Below are 21544 nucleotides of genomic sequence, written 5' to 3'. Positions count from 1 at the left end.
AAATGGGAAGCATAGAAATGTTAACAATTATGCTGCAAATGCAGGTGGTGACTTCTGCAGCATCCTTCTTATTGGTTCCCAATTTACACCTGCACTTAGTATCTTCATCTACCTCCCAGGCCCCTGTGGAGCTGAGGGCACTTATATTAATTTTTATTTACCTGATTATTAACAGTGTTCTGGCACATGTCTTGTAGCAAACTCTGCACACAGAAATTATGTACTTAGACTAAGTTCCTGTGAGTGAAATCTCTAGGTAAAGGATGGGCTAAAACTGCAAGCTGAAGCTGGTCCTGGCTCACTTTTTTCCCAGCAAGGACAGCCTGCTTCCCTTTCTTCTTGCCAGTATGGGAGCAGCACTTTCTTTCATCCTTACCAGCTTGATAAATGAGAAATGTAACTGCTTGTTCTTAGGGTACTTGAGAGACTTTCACTTCCTTTTAGGGGAGATTTCACTCCTGAAAGGGGTGAGCTTAGCCCCCACAATACTCCTAATGTTCCAGGAACCATTCATAAAGAATGTAGGCAGTGTCGTTGGCAGAACTGTGATAAGACTTTCAACGTATAAAGTTTAAAAGGGCTCAGCAGCAGCCTGTGCCATATCTTGGTCCAGCAGCACAGCTTCCAGGTCCACCCAAGCCTTCCAAAGAAGGCCCCATCCTCCATCGCTCCACTTCAGTTCAGTGGTGGGAGAGAACACAGTTATAGTGAACAGGACAGCGGCAGGTGCATGCCACACCTGTGGATGGGTCCACACTGAGGTGTACGGTGATGCTCTCTCCCTAAAGCTGAGGTTCCAATTTAAAGTCTTTTCTGTAACCAGAGGTGGGAACATGCTTTGAGATCACATGGAGCCAATATCACCTTCTTGTCCTGTCCTTCCTGGGCGGGTGTGCCTAGACAAACACTGGGAAATGAGCTTTATATGCAGAACAGTTGCTTTAAAGGGAGGTTAGGGCTGTGCACTTACCTGTGTCGAGGCTGGGAGTGGGAAGGTGGCTGAGAACCCCTCTCTCATGCAGGTCTCACCTATGATACCTACGACATGTCTTTTATTGGGCACCTACTTTGGGTAGTGACTTTATATCCAGATCTCAGCTAACTTGGCCCTCAGGGATGACTGGGGAGATCACTGTCAGAAGTGAAATCACAGGGTCTTCCACTGTGCGGAGAAGGGTGACCATCTTGCAGTCTATACTCATAAAAGCATTTTGCCTTTATTGCAAAGTATGTATTGAGCATCTGATACATCGAGCCCTAGCATGGGATTATATGAGGTTTCCTTTTGTAGTTTCTGCCCTCCTAGTACATACAAACCCTACCTGCCTCCTACAGAACTATCAACTAAGCCATCAAGCTTCCTTCTTTCCTGCCCTCCCTCTGCCTGTCAATCCATCCTGGATTTGTTCCACATAAGAACTCAGTAAGTCAAAGGACTGTTTCCATGGCTTTGGAGATGGGCCAGCCTTAATTTGATTCCCTGTTGCTAAGTGGACACCCAGGTAATCTTAGATGTGACATCTAAAAATGTACAACTACAACCAGTTCCCAGTGGCTCACACCTGTAATCCCAACTACTTGGGAGGCTGAGATCCGAGGATCCAAGTTCAAAGCCAGCCCAGGCAGGAAAGTCCATGAGATTCTTGCCATCAATTAAGCACCAAAAAACCTGAACATAGAGCTCCAGCTCAGGTGGTAGAGTGCTAGCCTTGAACAAAAAGCTCGGGAACAGTGCACAGGCCCTGCTTTCAGACTCTCCCTCCCCCTCCCCCCCCCCCCCCCCCCCCCCCCCCGCACACATACACAGAGTAGAACTATGACATAATTATGGCAACTATCTTGTGAACTCTTAAGGGAGTTACATGCCATGCCATAGATCTGGGCACATCTGGGGGACACAGGTAAAGATAATAGAAATAGCTTGTTTCAGGCAATAAAACTGACTGGCCCAGTGTTTCACTTTCAGTAACTCGGACAGTACTGTCAGAATGCAGGCCATCTGGGTGAGGATCACACAGCCCCATCTCACAGGTGAGAATGCGCTCAATCATCTAAAGCAAGCACCAGTGGTAAGTGCTCAAAATGACAGTGGTGTTGTGCTAAGTTGAGATCAGATCTAACACTTGAACTCACTGCTTAGGGCCTGTAAGTCAGCCAGCCTTTCTTCCCTATGCCTGTCTTCCCCTTTCCAGGGAGCTCTAATCAAACACTCTGAGTCTTTCGTCTCTACCTTTGCCCCAGGAAGAAGGGACACATCATTTATGTAGTCAATATTGGCACTCGCTGTCCCCAATAGTGCTGGAGCTTAAACCCAGAGCCTTCTCAATGCTAGACAAGTGCTCTGTCACTAACTACATTCCTAGCCCAGTTTAACGATATTTAAGCCACAGCTTTGAGGCCGATTCCTAATTATGAAAGCAATGCAAAGGTAATGCAGAATTTTTAGAGGGGAGGAAGAAAGGGGAAATATAGTCTTGTTTCAGCATCCACAGAGAAGCTCTGTTGGGAATACGCTATTTCAGTATTTTTGCATAGACCAACTGATTTCCACTAGGAGTTTTAGTTAATCATGAAGTTTTGATGTGGAAGAGGAAGAGGAAGGGCTCTCAGCAGAGAGGGTATAGAAACCCCCTTCACAGGCACATAAAGCAGCTTCAGCCTTTCAAGCTCCCAGCTTCACCCTCTAACATGCAAAGGGGATGGCCCACTCTGAGACCAGATGCCTCACTTCCCAGAAGGAGGGAGAGGAGTAAAGGACTGTACCTTGTCTCTGGAGGAAGAACAGAGGACTCTGAAAAGGGAAAAACTAGGTGATTTGGATATGTAAATCCACCTGTCCAGTGATTCACGAATCTGGTGTCATAGGGAGAGAAACTGGGGCTCTGGGAGGAGACTTGCTCAGTCCCAGAGTAAGAGGTCAGTGGTAAGGCAGAACTTTAAGTCAGATTCTATAAGCCTAGAATGATGGGGCTCAAATCTCAATGCTTTCATTTATCAACTTGATTTGCAACAAATAATCCTCATTTCAACTTGATTTGTAAAATAAAATACCATCTTTCTCAGTGGGTTAAATGAGGATAAATGAAGACAAAATGTTTTCTAACAGTTCAACAGTGTGTGCTTCACTTGCTCATGTGACTTAATATAATAATGCTAGGAAGGACAGGTATTACTTTTATATCCATTTTAGAGATGAAAAAACTGAGACTCAGAGGTAAGTCACTTGCCCAACATCATAGACCTACTAGGTGCATGGGCTAGGATTTGGACCTACAAAGTGGATGGGCTAGAATTTAAACAGAGCCCCATCAAACTCAGAGCAACACTGTCTTCCAACACAAGTAACTCATGGCACAGGGCTTGCAAAATACAAACACTAATTACTGTTATTCCAACATATCAGATCACAAGTCATAGGCTGGTCTCTGTTTTAATCTCCTCAACAGAAAAACCAGAAGGAAAAAAAAAAAGAAAAGAGAAGAGATCTGGGCTGTCCAAGCAGGATAAAGAGGTGCCAGCTTTGCCTGGCCCTGGGCTATTCATGAGTTGGCAGCAAGGCCTGGTTACTGTCTCTTCACAACCTTGGCCTCTCTTGAGTTGTAGAGTCCAAGGACTGGACCAGCCTTGCCTTCTTACTGGGGGGCATGACTACTGACTGGGCAGGGACCTTGCATGCTGGCTCCCATTGTCTCTGTGTGCCCAATCCAGGCCACTGGTCCCTCCAGTTCACCTGGGTCCTTTGGGGTCCTTCCTGTGGACGGGGCCATAGAAACCCTCTCCCCTATGACAGGGGACTCTGCTGATCTATGGAGATGAGTTCAGGTGATTGAAGAGACAGCACCCACAGAGGGAGAGGACCCACTTTTAAAAGCCCAGCGAGCATGGACATGCCACCTAGAATCCCAGCCTCCTCTCCCAGCATGAATCACTCCAAAGCCATTGCGACACAGCTGATGAAACTCCACAGCCTTCCACGAGGTGGGGAGACAGGCACACAGAGAAGTGTGCCATCCTTTGTAGTGATCTCTGCAATTATATTTGGCACCAATAGCTTCCGTGCATGGCTGTTCTCATTAAAACCCCACTCTAGCTCCGCCACAGGCCACACTCCCCCTGACTAGTTTAACTCATCATGTGGAGCCTCAGTTTGTTCATCTATGAAATGGGGGTAACAAGAGTGTCTATCTCACTGGGTTGTTGTAAGATGAGGTAGCGCATGCAGAGGCTTAGCACAATACTTACTTGATGTGTGCAATACTTACATGGCACTGGGGGCTAGACATTGTGCGCAGTGACTGTCTACTTTTAACAATGGTGATTGCAGTGTGTGTCTCTGAGGCGGTGGCATTATTAGTACCTTATCATTTGCTGTTATTTGTTAGGGTTCCGGTGGGTGCCCTATCTAGGGTCTCCTGTGAAAAACCAATGGCTTGATTTCTCCAGCCTAGCACCCCTTCTCCACAGGCCTGACCCACCACAAGAGGGCTCCTCTGAATTTGGAGTTTACCCTGAAAACCTTCATCTACTTGGCAGGAGAAGCTGAAACCGCACCTGCCTTTTGCCGAGAGGGCAAAGCATGCGTCAAGATGAGGTTCCCAGGAAGACGGAGCAAAAACATAATTTGCCAAGGGTGGGGGGAGGGGATGGAAGAGCGAAAGAGGGAAAAGTGAGATCCCAAGATTTGTGGCTCAGAATCCATTTCAAAATGAATCCTGGAGGAAGTTCTTTAAAAAGCACTAGCATTCTTTTCTGTTTGTGGGTATTCTGGGTTTACCAACTTTGTTTTTTTTTTTTTTTTTTAGAGGATGACTTACAGCAGTCATTCCACAATTACTTTGTCTAACAACTCACTTGATTCTCCCAAGTTCCCTATGCAGAAAAGAGAAATGAGAAATGGCCAGCCAGGTGAGGCTGCAGAGGTAGTCAACCTCAACTTTTCCATTCTCTCTGTGCTCAGAGGCATGTGGTTTGCCCACATGCAGATCTGTATCACACCAAATAAAAGGCTACCCCTGCCCTACTCCCCCACCCCATCCATCTCTCCTCCGCCTCCCCAGACACACACACACACACACACACACACACACACACACACACACACACACACCGATCTCCAGACTAGTGACCCAGGATTGTCCTCTGTTTCCCTAGAACACAGCACAGCACCTTGCACATAACAGGTGCTCAGCCAGTGTCTGTTGAATTGAGGCCGCTGGCTTCAGCTCAAGTGATAGCTCAGACTCCAGGGAGACAACTGAAGATTGGGATCTGGGCTTTGACACTCACTAGCTTGTGCCCTTAGGCAAGTCACTAGCCTCACCTGCCTCCATTTCTTCCCTCAATCTGGAAAGGGTGTGCCTGGGGAAGAAGAGGAGGTGATGTGAAGTCCCCCCTGTGAGAAGCAAAAGAAATGACTTGAATAACTATAAAAATACTGCTCATAGATATTAAGGGGGAAAGTCCTGAGGAAAAGCAAGGGAATTGGTACACAGACCCACCTAGGAAGAAGATCTGCTTTCTCCATTGACATTTTCCAGAAGCCAAGGAAGGGGCAGAAGAATTTAGTCCGGTGGGGCTGGGGGGGAGGGGGCATTGTTTTGGGCATCCAGGATGTTAAATAGAAACAGGGGTAGAGACTTGAAGTCTCTGTCCCTGTATTTTTCCTCTAGTGATATTGCTTCTTTCCAACTTATTTTCTCCTCCCTCCTCTCTCATCCCCGCCCTCCACCCCCTCACCAGGGAAGGAATTGGTCAGCTCCACCCAGTCAGCCCCCCCGTGGCTCCGCCTCCATTGGCTGGCCAAGAGTTAACAGCTGCACCTGTTGAGGTATACCTGCAGTCGCCGGCACCTGTACCCGCAGCCAATCAGCGCCAGTGCTGCTGTGAACCCACTGTCAGCGAAATCTCAACACCCAAACCTCAACATAAATCAAACACTTCCCTGGGCAGGGAATGTCTGTGTCAGGCCAGAATTAGAGACCAGCGGTCAGTAGAGCCTCGGTGCCCATTGATTCCTTGGAGCCTGGGAGCAGGAAGATGTCGAATGAACTTGAGTGAGTAAACATCAGTGGATGCCTGGCGCTCCCTGAGCGTGGAGGCTGGATGGGGCTTCCAGGAGGGAGATTGAGTGGGGGGGGGGGGGGGAGAGCAGGGAGACCGGCGCCAGGATTCACAAGGCAATTTGTAAGGGTAAATGAATGGGCTGACAATCCTGCTTTGGCATGTGGAGGCAAGCCCGGGTCTCAAGGTAGAGCTGAGTGTTTCCCTGGGAAAATAGACTTCTCTTTCTCTCCTGAGCAGTTTCGAGCCACGTAGGAAAACACAGGAGTGAAACTGTGAAGGTTTTTGGCACCACTCTTGGATCCTCTAAAGGGGCTTTGGAAAACAGACAACCCCAGCCTCATAGAGGCTCTCTTATCTTCTTGCCAAAAGGAACTTCTTTGCGGTGGTTCTAGGATCTCTCTTAGCCAGTGTTGGGTTTCTTCAAAGGTACTTGTTTTGAACTGGAACAGTCCCAAGTGGGACGGTGACAGTGTGGTGGCTGAACATCTGCAGTAGCTTTGGTCATGAGCTTCCCTTGATTCAAGTTTAGGCTCTGTCTCTCCCAAGCTGTGTGATGTCGGACAAAACTCCTGTCACTTATTTGATGTCCATTTTCCCCATCTGGAAAATGGGAACAGATGTACTTTGTAAGAGTCTTGAGAGAGTTGGGCGTTCTAAAGGATATAAAATGCTTAGCATGGAGCCAAGGTCTGAAGATGCAGTCAGTAAAATGAGGTCAATTCTACTCAGCGGCAGTTCTAAGGCTGGGGAAGCTGAGGAGTGGTTTTCAATGAGGTCATCCCTGTTGCCTGACAGAAGACAGGTGCATTCCTGCCCACATCTGGGCTTCAGAGCCCTGACTGTCTGATGCAGACCTTCATTATGGAGTCCCAGCTTCCGGTCCAAACCTCAGATAAAGACCGTGGAATAAGGCTGCTTTAGACTAAACTCAGGAAGCTGAAAAGAAGCCAGACGTCTTCAATATTCACTCTCCTCTTCCTGCCACTCTTAGAGGTGAGTGGGCAGAGGCATGGACAATTTGTTTCTCAAGCTTTTCCTCACAGTTTGTGTCAAGAACTTAAAGACCTTCAGACAGAACAGTTGTTGGGCCCTGACTACAGACAGGATTCTATGATACTAGATAGTTCTTGAGTTTGTCTGGGTTGACCCACTACGTGGAAAGCATTAAAAAACTGGGATTAGCAGGTATCAAGTTTCTTTTAAATAAATTCCCTGGGGGTGACAACTGCACACTGACTAGAAGAAGGATAGGAATTTTGTGCTGATGTCAGTTCAAATTGCAACTCTGCTACTTATTCTCGGTGTGACTTTGGACAAATCATGTCACCTGAGTCTGTACCCTTGCCTATCAATTATGCCCAGCAGTGATATTTGCCTACCCCATGGAGTTGCCAGGGATTCCAACAGTTTACAATAACTGGTTGCTGTTCTGGTGGGGGACAAGGTACTGACACCATTGCAACTTCATAGAAAAATAAGCCATTGGGCATTTCTGAGTCCTCTTGCTTGTATTTTTCCATACTTTGAACTTACAAGGAAACTGAGGCAAGCTCCTATCCTCCCTAGATCCCTTGGTTAAAACCACACGGGCTTGCAAACAGAATCTACTTTTATTGCTCCCTGGAGGTTGTGTGTGTCCTGAACTTAGGTCCCTTGAACAGAGGGTTTTCAGTTTGCCTCCTCCTTAGCATTTAGGGTACAGTCGGGAGGGAAGCCTGTACCTGCCAATGAATTGCAGACAGATACTAAAGCCACCATTTGAGATTGCGATGGCTGAGTTTGGGGGCTCAGCTGCTTGTACTGGTAAATGGAGAAGGACATCAGTGCTTGGCTTGAATGTTTTGAGCTGCTGTCTTAGCCTTGATCTAGAAGCATTTCCTTTCAGTAAAAATCTCCAGAGGGCTGGTCCAAGCATATAACTAGAGATAAAGTGACCTGAACTGTTTTCAGCCCTGGGGACATCAAGGAAAGTCAGCCTTGTTTCTGACTCAATTCTGCTACTTTCCAGCTGCAAGATCCCTCAGTTTCCTCATCTGTGAAACCGAGCTACCAAACACCTACCTGGCAGGGGAGACAGCAAGTTTGGAACAGGAGGGTCGCAAAGGCCAGGCCTCGGATTACTAGTCCTCGGGTGGGAGGTGGGAGGCAGCACTTGGAAGGCCAGGTGCTGAGGAGCACAGAGGCCAGGTGGTGTAGTCAGAAACCAGCTTGAGGCAGTCGGTGGGTGGCAAGCACCCAGGCCTTTCATGTGGTCAGGCCCAGCGCCGGGTGCCTGCCTCTGCCAGCCAGCCAGCCCCAGGCCTAGGCCCGCCGCTGGGCAACCTCGCTGTGCCCCATGCCAGGGCCTGGCCGCAAGGGACCCTGGGACTGCGGCCTGGCTCTTGTGAAAGCAGCTTGAACCGGAGCGGTGCCCACTGCGCACTGCCTGTCCTGGGCCTCCCTTGAATGGGCTACGTGCTAGAGCCCCCAAAGAAACAATGACTCCCCTCCCTCCCAGGGCTGTCCTGCGCATCCTGAGGCTTTCCCACCCTGCAGAGGGCAGGCGGCTTTGCCTCATTGAGAGCCTGGCACTACTAGGACCACCCAATGGAGGTGGCGCCTAGAACCCTCCCTGCATCCTCTCCCACTGCAGCAGCCTGGCCCCCGCTGGGCCCCTAAGTCCCACCCCACCCCCCAAAACCCAGGAGAGAGGTAAGGAGGGGGCCCTGTCTCAGGCCCGGGGCTTTCATCTGCCTGCCCTCCAAGTCCCGGCTCCAGACTGCCTGGAGCACTGAAAGAGTTAACCAGCAACGCCCTGCTGTGGTTTTGTGGTCGAAACCATGATTGCCAGGAGCAAATTTTTGTCGTGCACAAGGTGTGTTATTAAAAGTCGGAATTAAGCTGCTGGTGAATGAAAAGTTAAAAGCCCTCATTAAGCACGGGCTGTAAAACAGGGAGGCCAGGAGACAACCTTAACCATAACGGCCTACTCTACTCGGCCCAGAGTGCGGATGAGGGAGGCCAAGCTTCCTGGCTCTGCAGCCCCCTGGGCCCTGGCTGCTCTTAGCAGCCCCCCTACCCTCTCGGAACCCTCTGGGATGAACACAGCTAGATCCTGGGGACTTTGTGTGGAGTCAAATAGAAAGTAGAACACATTTATGATTTCCCACCCCACTCAGATACTGTATCCAGCAGCCCTTTTAATCTCTCTGGATAACCCAAAGTGGGATTTTTGCTGGGGTTTACCTAACATCTCAAAGAGCAGGTCTGAGTCTTGACCACTGGCCACATCTCTGTGCTACCCTGATTCTTATGTACTTAGACACTAAGACAAGGAGTGGAAAGTGTAGGTTCCACATTTTATTATACTTGTATTTTAGAAAGCTTTTGGAAAGGGGAGAGAGGGAGTCTTTTTGTAAGAAGAGAATGATTAGTTCACCCAGAAGGGTATTTTCAAAGTGTGCTTCCTAAGTCACCGTCATCATCTGGGAACTTGGAAATGCAAATTTTCAGCCCTACCCTAAACCTACTGAGTCAGACACTTTGGGGGTGGGGCTCAGCATTTTGTGTTTTAACAGGCCCTCCAGGTGATTCTGGTGCCAGTTTACATTTTGGAACCACTGCCCTAGAAGACCAAGCAAAGAGGACCAGGAGACCCAAGGTCTGACTCAGGGTGTGTTTGCTGAGTCAGCAGTCTGGGAGCCCCAGCTACACGGTTTACACCTGTGTTTAAAGCCTAGCTATGGGCTGAATGACTTTATCACAGCTCTTTGTCAGTGACCCTGTGTCTTAAACAATGATAACAACAAAAACATCTCACAGGACAGGCACAAAGGAAAAGGTACAAGACTTGACTGTATTAACTAATTCACTTTGTTGTTGTTGTTGTTGTTGTTTGTTTGTTGGTTGTGGGGCTGGCATTCTAGGCCTGGACATTGTCCCCGAGCTTTTCAGCTCAAGGCTAGCACTCTACCACTTGAGCCACAGTGCCACTTCTGATTTTCTGGTGGTTAATTGGAGATAGGAGTCTTACAGATTTTAGTTTCCCAGACTGGCTTTGAACCATATCCTCAGATCTCAGCCTCCTGAGTAGCTAGGATTACAGGCGTGAGCCACCAGCGCCCGACATCCTCTGTCTTTTAAAGGGGTCAGAACAGCTGACCTAGCAAAAGTCTCCAGAGAAATAATCTCACTGATGTTTGGTGTTATTTCACTGGACCTTTCTAAAGAGTCAGTAATCTTTTACATCTTTCAAGTGGCAGTTACCTTTGCATCCCCATTGCTTAGCACATGTCCTGTTACAGAGTAACCCTCAGTGACCCATCATCAAATGAATCACTGAGCAAATCAGTGAATGAACCAATGAGGGAATGAATGAGCAGATGTGGCACTTGGTTTAGAGGTAGATTTTTTTCAAGTCATGGAGAGGGAAAGATAGAAGCATGTTAGAAGTCCCACACCAGAGTATTTTGCAAAGGATAGAATGTAAGTTTCTACAATAGTTGGAAAATGAACTGACACACAACAAAAGGTGTCTGCTGGAGGCTGGGAGTTTGGCCTAGTGGTAGAGTGCTTGCCTAGCGCGCACGAAGACCCGGGTTCGATTCCTCAGTGCCACATACATAGAAAAAAGCCGGAAGTGGTGCTGAGGCTCAAGTGGTAGAGCTCTAGCCTTGAGAAAGTCCAAGGACAGTGCTCAGGCCCTGAGCTCAAGCCCAGGACTTGCAAAAAAAAAAAAAAGGTGTCTGCTGGAGTCTGGCCATCCTCAACTTGCCCACCCATTTCCAGTGGGGAAGTTGTGGAGCCTGCCATCTTGGCTCAGCATGGCCCAGCAACACATCTGTGTTATCTGCTTGAATGCACTGTATCCTAATGCTTCACAAAGTTCCTGCAGAGATTAAATACAACAGTGACTAGGAATTACTGTGTTGGCATTTGGTCAGCCCTTAACAAGAGGTAGCAAATCTATCGTAATTACCCCGTGAGGTTAGCACTGTCTTTGGCCTACATTTTACAGGCAAGCCACTGAGGCATAGAGATACCAAGTTGTTTGCCTCAAGTCACACAGCTGGTAAGCAGCAGAGCTGGGCTGGAGCACAGAGCCTTGTCCTATGCCACACTGTCTACCCCTCCAAAGAACCTTCAGCCCAGGTGACAAGGTACAGACCTGTGTATCCAGAAAGCCCGATAGGTCACTGGCAGGCACAAGAGCCCTCAGCTGTCCCTCTTGTTTCAGGAAACACCTTGTGTGGGGCTGACTGAAAAAATGATTCTTCTATGAGCAGTTGTGGTGGGGCCACGCAGTGGATGATCGCTGCTGATGAGGCTGGTGGCTCATGGTGGGTTGAGCAAGTCGCTGACTGGGTGTATCTGGGTGTCAACACCCAGCTCAGGTAGCCCCGAAACTCTTCTTCCTTGTGCTGGAGGGAAGGGAGACCCAGCTGGCAAGATCCATCCTTGGGCCAGGCACTTGTACAGGTGGGGCTTGAGGTTACCTCATTTTGGTACTGGGTTTTCTTGCCCTTTTCTAGGTCTGTCCTTATCCATCTCAGGAGTCTAAGATACCTGTGCCATAGGGCAATGAACAAACAAAGCTCTGGATAGCAAGCCTGGGACTTTAGTCCTAATCTTGGTCTGGATGGCAAGTTGTATCTCCTCTCTGGGATTCCAGGTCTATTTCTGATACCTAACTAGCTATGAAATGATCCCAAAGGATCTTAAGGCAATAGTTTCCATTGAAACGTGAAGCAGCCCTTGGAGTGAGACACCTGCTAGGATGAAACTCTGCCTCTCCACTGCCAGTCCCCTCCATGCTGGTCCCCAGGGTGATGCATGCTGGAGTCAGGCTGAAGCTGACTGAACACCCAGCACCACACCCCTTCAGAGCTGTGGGCCCACAGGAAACTGCGAGGGGAAAGGCCCCACCCGACATCCCTTCCAGGACAGTGCCCATGTCCTTCATCAAGCCAGGCCTAGCAGCTAGACCCCAAGTTCTTCCTCTTTGTCTCTCAAACTTATTCCCTACTCTTCCCCCAAATGTAGGGAAGCTCCAAGAAAGCAACTCTGTGTGTGTGTGTGTGTGTGTGTGTGTGTGTGTGTGTGTGTGTGTGTGTATGTGTGTGTGTGTGTTGATACTGGATCTTGAATTCAGGGCCTGGGTGCTATCTCTTAGCTTTTTCCATCTAGGCTGGCACTCTACTACTTTAACCACAACTCCACTCCTATGGCTTTTCCAGTTAATTGGAGATGAGTCTTATGGACTTTCCTGTCTTGGCTGGCTTCAAAGTGTGGTCCATAGATCTCAGCCTCCTGAGTAGCTAGGATAAGTATAAACCACCGCACCCATCAGCTGTGTGGGGGATTTTGATACTAGAAGAGTGGATACCAGCTGGGTAGGGGGCTTTGGCAAGTCAGTATCTCTGTCTGTAGCTATTTTTTCTGTTATCAAATATGAATAGTCTTTCCTCCCTACCTTTCAGGGATGTTGCAGGATCTAGGTATGATAGGTGTGTGGCATATTATATGCTGAAAAATGTAACGCCATGCAAATGCAATGGATTATCAAATCTTGGACTTGAGTTGCCTCCTTAGTGGGCTGACCTTCCTTGAGCAAGGTGTCATATGCAAAGCATCTGGCTCGTATCTGACACACAGTAGGCGGACAGGCTCTGGGAGCTGTCCAACACTATAGACTTTTAATCTTCCCTTCCTCTGTCAAGTCCAGGGTACACCCCACCCATGTCTCTCCCACCTCTTCCTGTCCACCCATCTTCTCAACAAACATCTATCCTAGGACTTAGGCAACTCAGAGGTCCTCTAACTTTTCTTCCACAGCATTCTTCACCTATCTGATACTCCTTGTTTGTTTGGTTTTTTTTTTTTTGCCAGTCCTGGGCTTGAGCTCAGGGCCTAAGCACTGTCCTTGGACTTTCTCAAGGCTAGAGCTCTACCACTTGAGCCTCAGCACCACTTCCGACTTTTTTCTATGTATGTGGTACCGAGGAATCGAACCCGGGTCTTCATGCATGCTAGGCAAGCACTTTAACCACTAGGCCAAACTCCCGGCCCTCCTTGTTTGTTTTTGTGGTCATGTCTCTCCTCCTGTCCACTGAAGCATAGCTCCATGAAAGCCAGGGAAGTCTTGTCTTACCCTCCTGGGACAGTCTGGCTTATAGTAATTACCTGATAAATATTTGTTGAATGATGGATGGGTGCCATGAAAGATTTTTTTTTATTTGGCTTTTCTTTCCTTTTCTCTTTCCTACATTGGTGGTGAAAAAGTGACAGGCCAGATCTCTAGGTCACCTAATGGTGACCTATGTCTCTGTTGTCTGCTTCTGGGTTGCAGAGTAGAATAATAACATACTGTATATTGGGAGGCTCCATGAGAAAATGAATATGAAAGCCAAGTCAGGGGGTTATTATACTGTCTCTTTGTTTTTGATACAGAGCTGGGCTCACAGACAGAAGGCTTGGAGGGTGGGGGTAATTTAAGAACTCAGGCAGAGTCTATCCTTTACTCTCATTCTGAGGTTCTAGAATGTTGGTGGAGATGATGATGGTCATTATTTAGCAAGTGGTTATTTCTGACGGGCTCTAGGCTGAGCGCATTTCTTACTCTAATGTACTTAATTCTCTTAACGACCAAAGACGTGAACTCAGCTCTAAAGTAGCCACTCCTACTGACTGATTACCCATTATATCACTATGTTCTAATTTTCTTCACTTCTTATCATGAGCTAAAATTAACTCATTTACCTACTCATTTATAGTCTGTCTTCTCCAATTAGACTTTGAGTTCCATGGGAGCAAAACCTTATCTTGTTCTTGGCTGATCTCCCAGTATTCCTACCTGAGTAGCACAAAGGAGTCGCTCAACAGACCCATTTCACTGGCAGGGAAATGGCCTTATTCAAAGACATACAATTACCAAATTCACAGGCCGTGACATTGGTGTGACTTTCTCCTGTGGTGCATCAGCCCCCCACACTAGAGTTATGAGGTCAAAAAGGTTGCCCATGGCTAAACTATCTCCTCCCACTGCCCTTTCCCATCCCTCTTTCATCTCCTGATGGCTCAGGAGTTCTGTCTTGGACAACAGTGAAGATTGTGTAGGCCCTAGGGAAGATGACCTCATGAGACAGGAACACCTGGTTTCCCCTTCGATTTCTTTTCCAAACCCTTGTCACATCCAGGCTGGATTAGCTCCTCAGACTTACTCTCAGCCCTCATTCTGATTTTTTCAGAGAGGAAAAGTTCTTGGATTTCAAGATTTGATACACAATTGAAGGCTAACCTTGAAAGTCTTATCCGAGGCTTTCTGGAAGCTGAATGCTTCATCTTAGAACATGAGGTTGACAAGCAGTGCCAGCAGGTCAGGGGACCTGAGCTCTTGGCGCCTGGCCAGAAGTGGCCAGTCATCCTCTCGCCTCCCTTCTCAGTACCTGGTGTGGGTGGGAAATTCCTTTCTGCCTTACAACAGAGAATTGGTTCAGTGTATTCCAGAAGAAGGAAATTTCCAGAATAGGAAAGGTATCTAGACAGGAGTGTAGCACCGGAGAGCTATCTTGAAATCCAGCAGGTCCGAGTTTAAGCTGAGCCTTCATTATTTATGTGGCTGAGTGACCTTCGGCAGATGATATTGCTCCTTTGAACCTCAATTTCTCATTTTCTAAAAGCAGGTGCTCATTCCTGTTTCTCAGGGCTATTGTGTGTGGTAGAAGAGATGCCAGGTAAAAACAGCTGGTATAGTATCTGCCTCTGGTAAAATACAAAAGACATGGTAGCAGCTGTCCATTAAGGAATCAGGTTTTGGGGGTACTAGGAGAGCGTGTTGCAAACCCCGGCAGATCAAGGTAGTGTCCTGGGGTGAACAGTAAACATTCTAGCTGGAAGTGGAGCTGTGACTCAAAGTGGTAGAGCACTAGCCTTGAACAAAAAAAGCTCAAGATCAGCACCTAGGTCCTGAGTTCAAGCCCCACGACTGACAAAAGTAGAGAAAGTGGTAAACTCGGTAGAGAGTGAGGGAATGGGCTGACACTGTCCAAAAAGAAATGTGTGGGCTGAGAGCGTAACCTAGTGGTAGAGTGTTTGCCTAGCATGCATAAAGACCTGGGTTCAATTCCTTGGTACCACATATACAGAAAAGGCTAGAAGTGGCACTGTGGCTCAAGTGGCAGAGCACTAGCCTTGAGGGAAAAAAAAAGTGTCCAAGGACAGTCCCCAGACCTTGAGTCAAGCCTCAGGACTGGCAAAAAAAGAAAGAAAGAAAGAAAGAAAGAAAGAAAGAAAGAAAGAAAGAAAGAAAGAAATGTGTGCTCTGAGCTTGGGCAAAGAAATGTGCTCTTTACCTGACTTATATAATTGTAACTCCTTTTACATCACCTTTATAATAATCATTTTAGGGTATGACTTTACCATAAAATTAAGTTATAAAATTTAGTTTTCTAAAGGTCCCGATTAACTGATAGCCCACTAATAAGACAACTCATTCTACCAGACACCAGGTCTTCCCATGCCCATATCCTTAACATTTTGTAGTCCCTGTATCCAGTGCAGAGAAGTCCTAGCTGGCATGTGGGTACTCAGTACTCTTTGCCAGGCATAGCTCTAAACACCTTTTCCTTCTTTCCTTCTTCCCTCCCTCCCATCCTTTTTTTTTATTCCTCCCCCCACATTCTTGCTTCTCTTTTTTTGGGGTGTGTGTGTGTGTGTGTGTGTGTGTGTGTGTGTGTGCGCGCATTACAGCTTGAACTCTTGAACTTAAGGCCTTGCTCTTTTGATTTTTTTCCCACTCGATGCTGTGTTCTACCTCTTAAGCCACAGCCCTACTTCCAACTTTTTGCTTATTAGTTGAAGCTAAGGGTTTCTCAGATTTGTCTGCCCAGACTGGTTTCAAACCTCAGTCCACAAATCTCAGCCTCCTTAGTAGTTAAGATTATAGGCATGAGCTGCCAGCATCCAGTTTGAACATTCTTCAGGTGTTAACACACTCAGTCTTCATAGTCCTGCCTAATGGATACTTTTATTAGACTTACTTGTAAATGACAGAAATGCTGGGTCCTAGTGGGTCTCGTTGAATTATGGGGGTTTGGGGGACAGGTGGGGTCTGTCAAGCAAACACCTCTTGGTCTGAGTTCCATAGTTTAGGAGTTCCCTTCAACCCAGGGATGGGGGCAGCCACCCTGGGCTTGTTCAGTGAGTTCCTCTAACCCCAGGCCAGGGCAACTAGGAGGGGCCTCTCCTTACCACTTGTCTTGAGGCTCCTTGATTTATAGCAGCAGAAACTTGGGGTGTGCCTCACTCTCTGTGCCCCTAAAGCAGGCAGGTTTCTGTCATGTCTCCTTCCAGAATGACAACTCTTTGCCTCCCTTTCAGAGCTCACAGCCTACACCTGAGACCCAGGGGAAGGAGGGACAGCCGTTCTAGGTGATGCCTCTGGGAGAGTTGCCCTTCCCAGACCCCAGTGTCTGCCTAGGTCTGGCCTGGACACCATTTGCCACTGTGAGTCAGAAAATGGTGGTGAAGCCACTGGGCAGCAGGTGAAAGTCCTGTCCACCCACTGGTCTGTCACCTGAAACATGGCACTCAGGCATTGCCTTCTCTAATGGAGATGCCCTCCTTATGTCAGAACAGAGTGTGACTGAGTAAAAAATGTCTTGCTTGGTGCTGGGAGTTTGGCCTAGTGTAGAGTGCTTGCCTGGCATGCACGAAGACCCAGGCTCAATTCCTCAGTACCACATACATAGAAAACGCCAGAAATAGTGCTGTGGCTCAAGTGGTAGAGCTCTAGCCTTGAGAAAGCCCACGGACAGTGCTCAGGCCCTGAGTTCAAGCCCTAAGACTAGCAAAAAAAAAGTGTCTTGCTTTGATAATTGATAAAGCAAATTTAAATCTCAGTTGGGCAATGAATCAGCTGGATGATCTTGACATTTTCTTAGGCTCTTTACTGTCTCAGCACATGATTTTTACCTTCTCTTGGTCCACCAAGAGCAGAGCTAACAATTGTATATGCCGTGATAAATGGTACCCACAGTGTCCTTGTGTCCCTATCATCAGTGAGTCAGTCAGGCCCATATAGAAAGGGAGGTCATGGTGCTTACTTAGTCCGTATCCCATCCTCTCTCTGCCTCCTCCACACACTCTTGCTTTGCAATGAACACGACTAGAACTTCACTCAGGACTTAGCTGTGATGCCTGGAGTAGTCTCCAGATAACCATCAGTACTAGCAACAGCAACACCAGAGAAGCTACTAGAAATAGAAGTTCTCAGCTGCCTCAGACCAAGGGAACCAGAAACTTTAGGGTCCAATCGTCAGGTTAACAAACCCACTACAGCCTCACACAGCTCCCATCTGTAAACACTCTCAAAGGCTTCCCCAGTCCCCTGCAGGAGCCGGGCTACTCCCTTACGGGGACCTTGAGCTACTCTTCCTATCTTTCTGTGCTTTGGTTTGCTCAGTTGTCAAAGAGAAACAATCAATGTAGCTGCCGTAACAGGATGGCTGAGAATTCAGTGAGAGGACAATTCATGGAAAGTGATTAGTTCAGGAATTACAACATGGTCAACGTTGGAGAAAGATTAGATGCTAGTTTTCTCATTCTCTAGTCTCTGTTATATCCTTGCTCCATCTCCTCCCTCTCCCTCAGTTCTTTCTTTCTTTCTTTTTTTTTTAGCTTTAAATATTTATCTTAGTAATGGAGAAAGATCAAAGTGGACCATATAAGGATAAGTTTTAATCTTACAAATTTAATGAACACATTAATCCAAAGAGAAATAGAAGAATAAAGAAATACAGAATCAATGAATAAAAGCAGAAGTCAGTAATGTGACTAGAAAAATTCCCATAGATGTCACAGAACATGACATGAAGCTTCGTTTCCAGCATGCATAAAGTGTGGATTAGAACACGAGTGCACTTGCCCATGTACTTGCCCATGGGTGGCTGTCCTGCTGCAGCAATAGTAGAGCTGAGTGATTGTAACATAGACTATATGGCCTGAGAAGCCTTTATAAAATGCGTACTGTACAGCCTTTTAATATATATATATATTCTTTTAGTGAAAAAAAAGTGGCTTTCTCCCTTATTTCTGATCAAAATGATTCCCAGCACTGAGTATCCCCAGCTGAGACTCTCTCCCACACAGATTCCTTCTTGGCCCCTCCCCTTGGTCCCTGGTGTTTGTCTCTTAGCTTCCACCTTGCTTTGCCCGGGCTTTCTGGGCATCATGCCCAGCTTCTTCTAGCTTCATGTACTCCACAGCTTTTGCACTACTTCCTGCCAGGTTGGTCTGAGATGTCACTTCTCCAAACCAGATGGACTTGGTCCTGGTGTTGTCTGTCTGACACTGGCCAGTTTTCCCCAATTGTAGCCTTCAGGGCTACATGCTGGGTGGTCTGGAAGTTCAGTTCTTCACAGTGAGAGTCCATTGTCATTTCCCATCTTGTTGCACTAATTCCCCTTGAGTACACATCTCCAGTGGCCGCACTTCATTGACTTTGCCCCACGGGTGACTTCGCAGTCTTATGTTGTCGGTGAGGTCCAGATCCATGGTTTCTGCCTGGCAGCACTGGCACTGATCTTGCTTTACCCTTATGACTGCTCTGTGCCCCCACATAGCCTAATGGTGGCAGAAGAAGCAGCACTGGGAGCTCACTTCCTGGACTCCATTCAGAGACCTTCTTCTGGGACAGCTTACATGGGATCCTCCTTCTTCTCTTCAGTTTCAGGTCTGTGCGGTTGCTAAAGAATGACCCTGTCAACTTGCAGAAGTTTCCCTACACTAACGAGGATGAGGCCTGGAAGACGTACCTGGAAAACCCCTTGACAGCTGCCACCAAGGCCATGATGAGAGTCAATGGAGACGATGACAGCGTGGCGGCCCTGAGCTTCCTCTACGACTACTACATGGTATCCTCACCACCCCAGTTGGGCCCCTTCCAGTGAACGTGGGTCTCAGGCCTCACGCCTGAGAAGCTCACCACCACCATAGCCAGCCCCTCATCTCTGCAACTTCCCACATTCTACTCTCTCCTCTTCATTCCTTCCCTTTCTCCTTTAAGCCCTGCTTCCAGCCCCCCTATCATCTTTTCATAGAAGGACAGAAGGCTTTTTTTTGGGGGGGGGGTTATTCTGTGCCTCTTGCTGGCATTCCTGGCAGCCACCATCTTCCTCCTCATTGCCTCCATCCTTCAAAACTTGCTGTGTGCCCACCGATTTCTCCTTCTCCCCTTGAGAATGACCTTCTGGAGGCAGGAACACCCTGTGATTATTACTAAGTCACAGTAACCCACTCAGCCTGCCACTGGCACAGCAAGCTTTGCTTGAATAGATGTCTGACTTGTTGCTCTAGGCAACCCTCCCCATCAATCTGAATTGACTTGTTCGTCTGCTGGGGAGGGTGGGGGGTCTGAGGCCTTATCAGGCTACAAACCAGGTCTGTGACTCCGCACCATGTAGTACTAGTGGAGGCCAAGGTTGCGTCTTACTGAATACTAGGTCCTCCCTCATCCTTGCCAGAGGTATGTGATTCAGAGTCACTAATCAGGGTTGGAGTCTTGATTGTGACTTTTTTGGCCTTAGGGACAAGCAAATGTTTGAAGACAGGGTAATGTTATCACCACAGAGGCCCATTTCCATAGCCTGCTCTCCACTACTAGATTCTGTTTGGACAATCCTGGGGTTGCTATTCTTACTGTCCCTCCTCACCTTACAGACGAGGGAGCAAGGCACTCAAGAGCCAAGTAGCTGGCCCAAAGCCTCAAAGGCCTAGGAACTGACTTCTAAACACCAGGATAATGAAGCCTCCCTCTCCTCATCCCCGCCTCCATGTAATGATAGAGTTTGTAAATGCCTCAGTGGGCGTATGGGTTGGAGAGAGGACAGACATATGTAGTGCAAGGTCTAGCATATAGGAAGTACTTATTTTTTGAAGCATTATTTTTATTAATACATCTTCATAATCTCCTTGAGTAGGTATTATATTCCCTTACTTGACATTTGAAGAAACTGCATCTCAGATAGATGCACTCATTTGTCTAAAGTCACAGAAGCCTTTGAAACAGTAAAGCTAGGACATTAGCCTGGCTTGTCTCACCCCAAACCCCATGCTCCCTCACTGCTGAGCTTGCATACCTCTTCCCACCCTCCGACTTGGGGGCTCAGATTCTGTGGTGGCGAGAGCAACATGAGGGGCCTGTGAGCTTTCTCCCTGGGCCTGGCTATAGGCACAGATTAGTGGTGGAGGCTCTTCCCAGCCAGGGTGCAGCAGGACCGAAAGTAAATGCTTCCTTCTGTCCACTCAGGGCCCCAAGGAGAAGCGGATACTCTCCTCCAGCCCTGGTAACCGGACTGACCAAGGAAAGAGGTGAGGCATTGCCCCCCTCCCCCCACTCCACCTCATCACTGGCAGACTTAACCGTGGTGCCACCAGGGCTTAAGGAAGTGTTCTAGTTTCTTTTAAAACCAGAAGAAAAGTGTTGTTCTAAGCCAGCCTGATCAATCTATCTTTCTGCTGAGACACATGTATAACGTATTTTTGAAGGGCTACCGGAAGCAGAAGAACCTGGGCCTAGAAGGTCATAGTGAAACTGTGTTTGAACACACACACACACACACACACACACACACACACACACACACACACACACACACACACACACACACTCTCGTAGATACCTGTAGGCCATGTGGGTTTCCTTTACTGAAAACAAACTTCAAAGCCACGGTAGTGGAAAAGCCCTGAAGGCAGATTTTCTGTCCCAGCTCCAAGTCCCCCTCCTGTCCCTGGCAAAGAGACATCTAAGTTCCTGGACTTCTGCCTCTGCCTGGCATCGGTGCTTTAGGGCACCAGTGCACAGCTCAGGCTGTGCACATAGCCAGGTGGGCCTCTAGGAACCTTGTCCCTCTGCCCTCTGCCTTCTTCCTGGCCACCGGAGACTTCTCAGAGATGACCCCTGCTGACCCTTCTGAGCCTCTCTGTGCCTTCCGGACAAGCCAGATTACCAGGCACATTGCTGCTTCTCCTGGGGGCCCAGCGTGACCGTGCAGCTGGCTTAGGCCACTGCCAAGTACTGCTAGAATGGCCGATTGAGGCACACAGGAGCTTCCCTCAAAACTAGTTCTGTAAGTGTTGGTACCTCTTCTGATTACAAAAGCAACACTTATTCAGTTACTTTTTTAAAACCATCTGGACTAAGAACACCTAAAAGTAAGAATGCCCTGCAGTCCTAGGCCCATGTCCCCGAGCCCATCTCCCCCTATAGTTCAGAGTGGACCAGTGCAGACCATTCTTCAACATGCATGAACTGTACCCCAGGTAGTGCAGAGCCTCCATGCACGCCCGGGAGACTGGCTCATTACAGTTGCACTCCAGTGGACAGTTTTGACTCTGGCTAAGAAATAAGTGACTAAACTTTCAGCTTATTTGTTTAACTGAACAAGGCATTTCCCCTTCAGCCCCCAGCCTGTCTGGGATTCTACTTCCTGCACCCCCTCCCCTC

The 21544-nt window shown here is 47.9% G+C and overlaps 1 protein-coding gene across 1 annotated transcript in view; it reads left to right on the top strand.

Annotated features, from left to right (window-relative positions):
• Positions 1-5790: 5790 nt before the first annotated feature.
• Grhl3 (grainyhead like transcription factor 3) overlaps positions 5791-21544 on the top strand; it is a 31076-nt gene continuing 15322 nt past the window's right edge. The window contains exons 1-3 of the mRNA XM_090333862.1: positions 5791-6053; positions 18767-18953; positions 20348-20409. Of these exons, the coding sequence (XP_090189988.1) occupies positions 6037-6053; positions 18767-18953; positions 20348-20409 (266 nt within the window). The 5' untranslated portion in view covers positions 5791-6036. The remainder of the gene's footprint in view (positions 6054-18766; positions 18954-20347; positions 20410-21544) is intronic.

The sequence above is a fragment of the Megascapheus bottae genome, chromosome 6 (assembly GCF_031878675.1).
Source record: "Megascapheus bottae isolate mThoBot1 chromosome 6, mThoBot2.hap1, whole genome shotgun sequence".
In the NCBI taxonomy this organism is placed as follows: domain Eukaryota; kingdom Metazoa; phylum Chordata; class Mammalia; order Rodentia; family Geomyidae; genus Megascapheus; species Megascapheus bottae.
The sequence above is the reverse complement of the archived record's forward strand: the minus strand, read 5'-3'. Positions and strand labels throughout refer to the sequence as shown.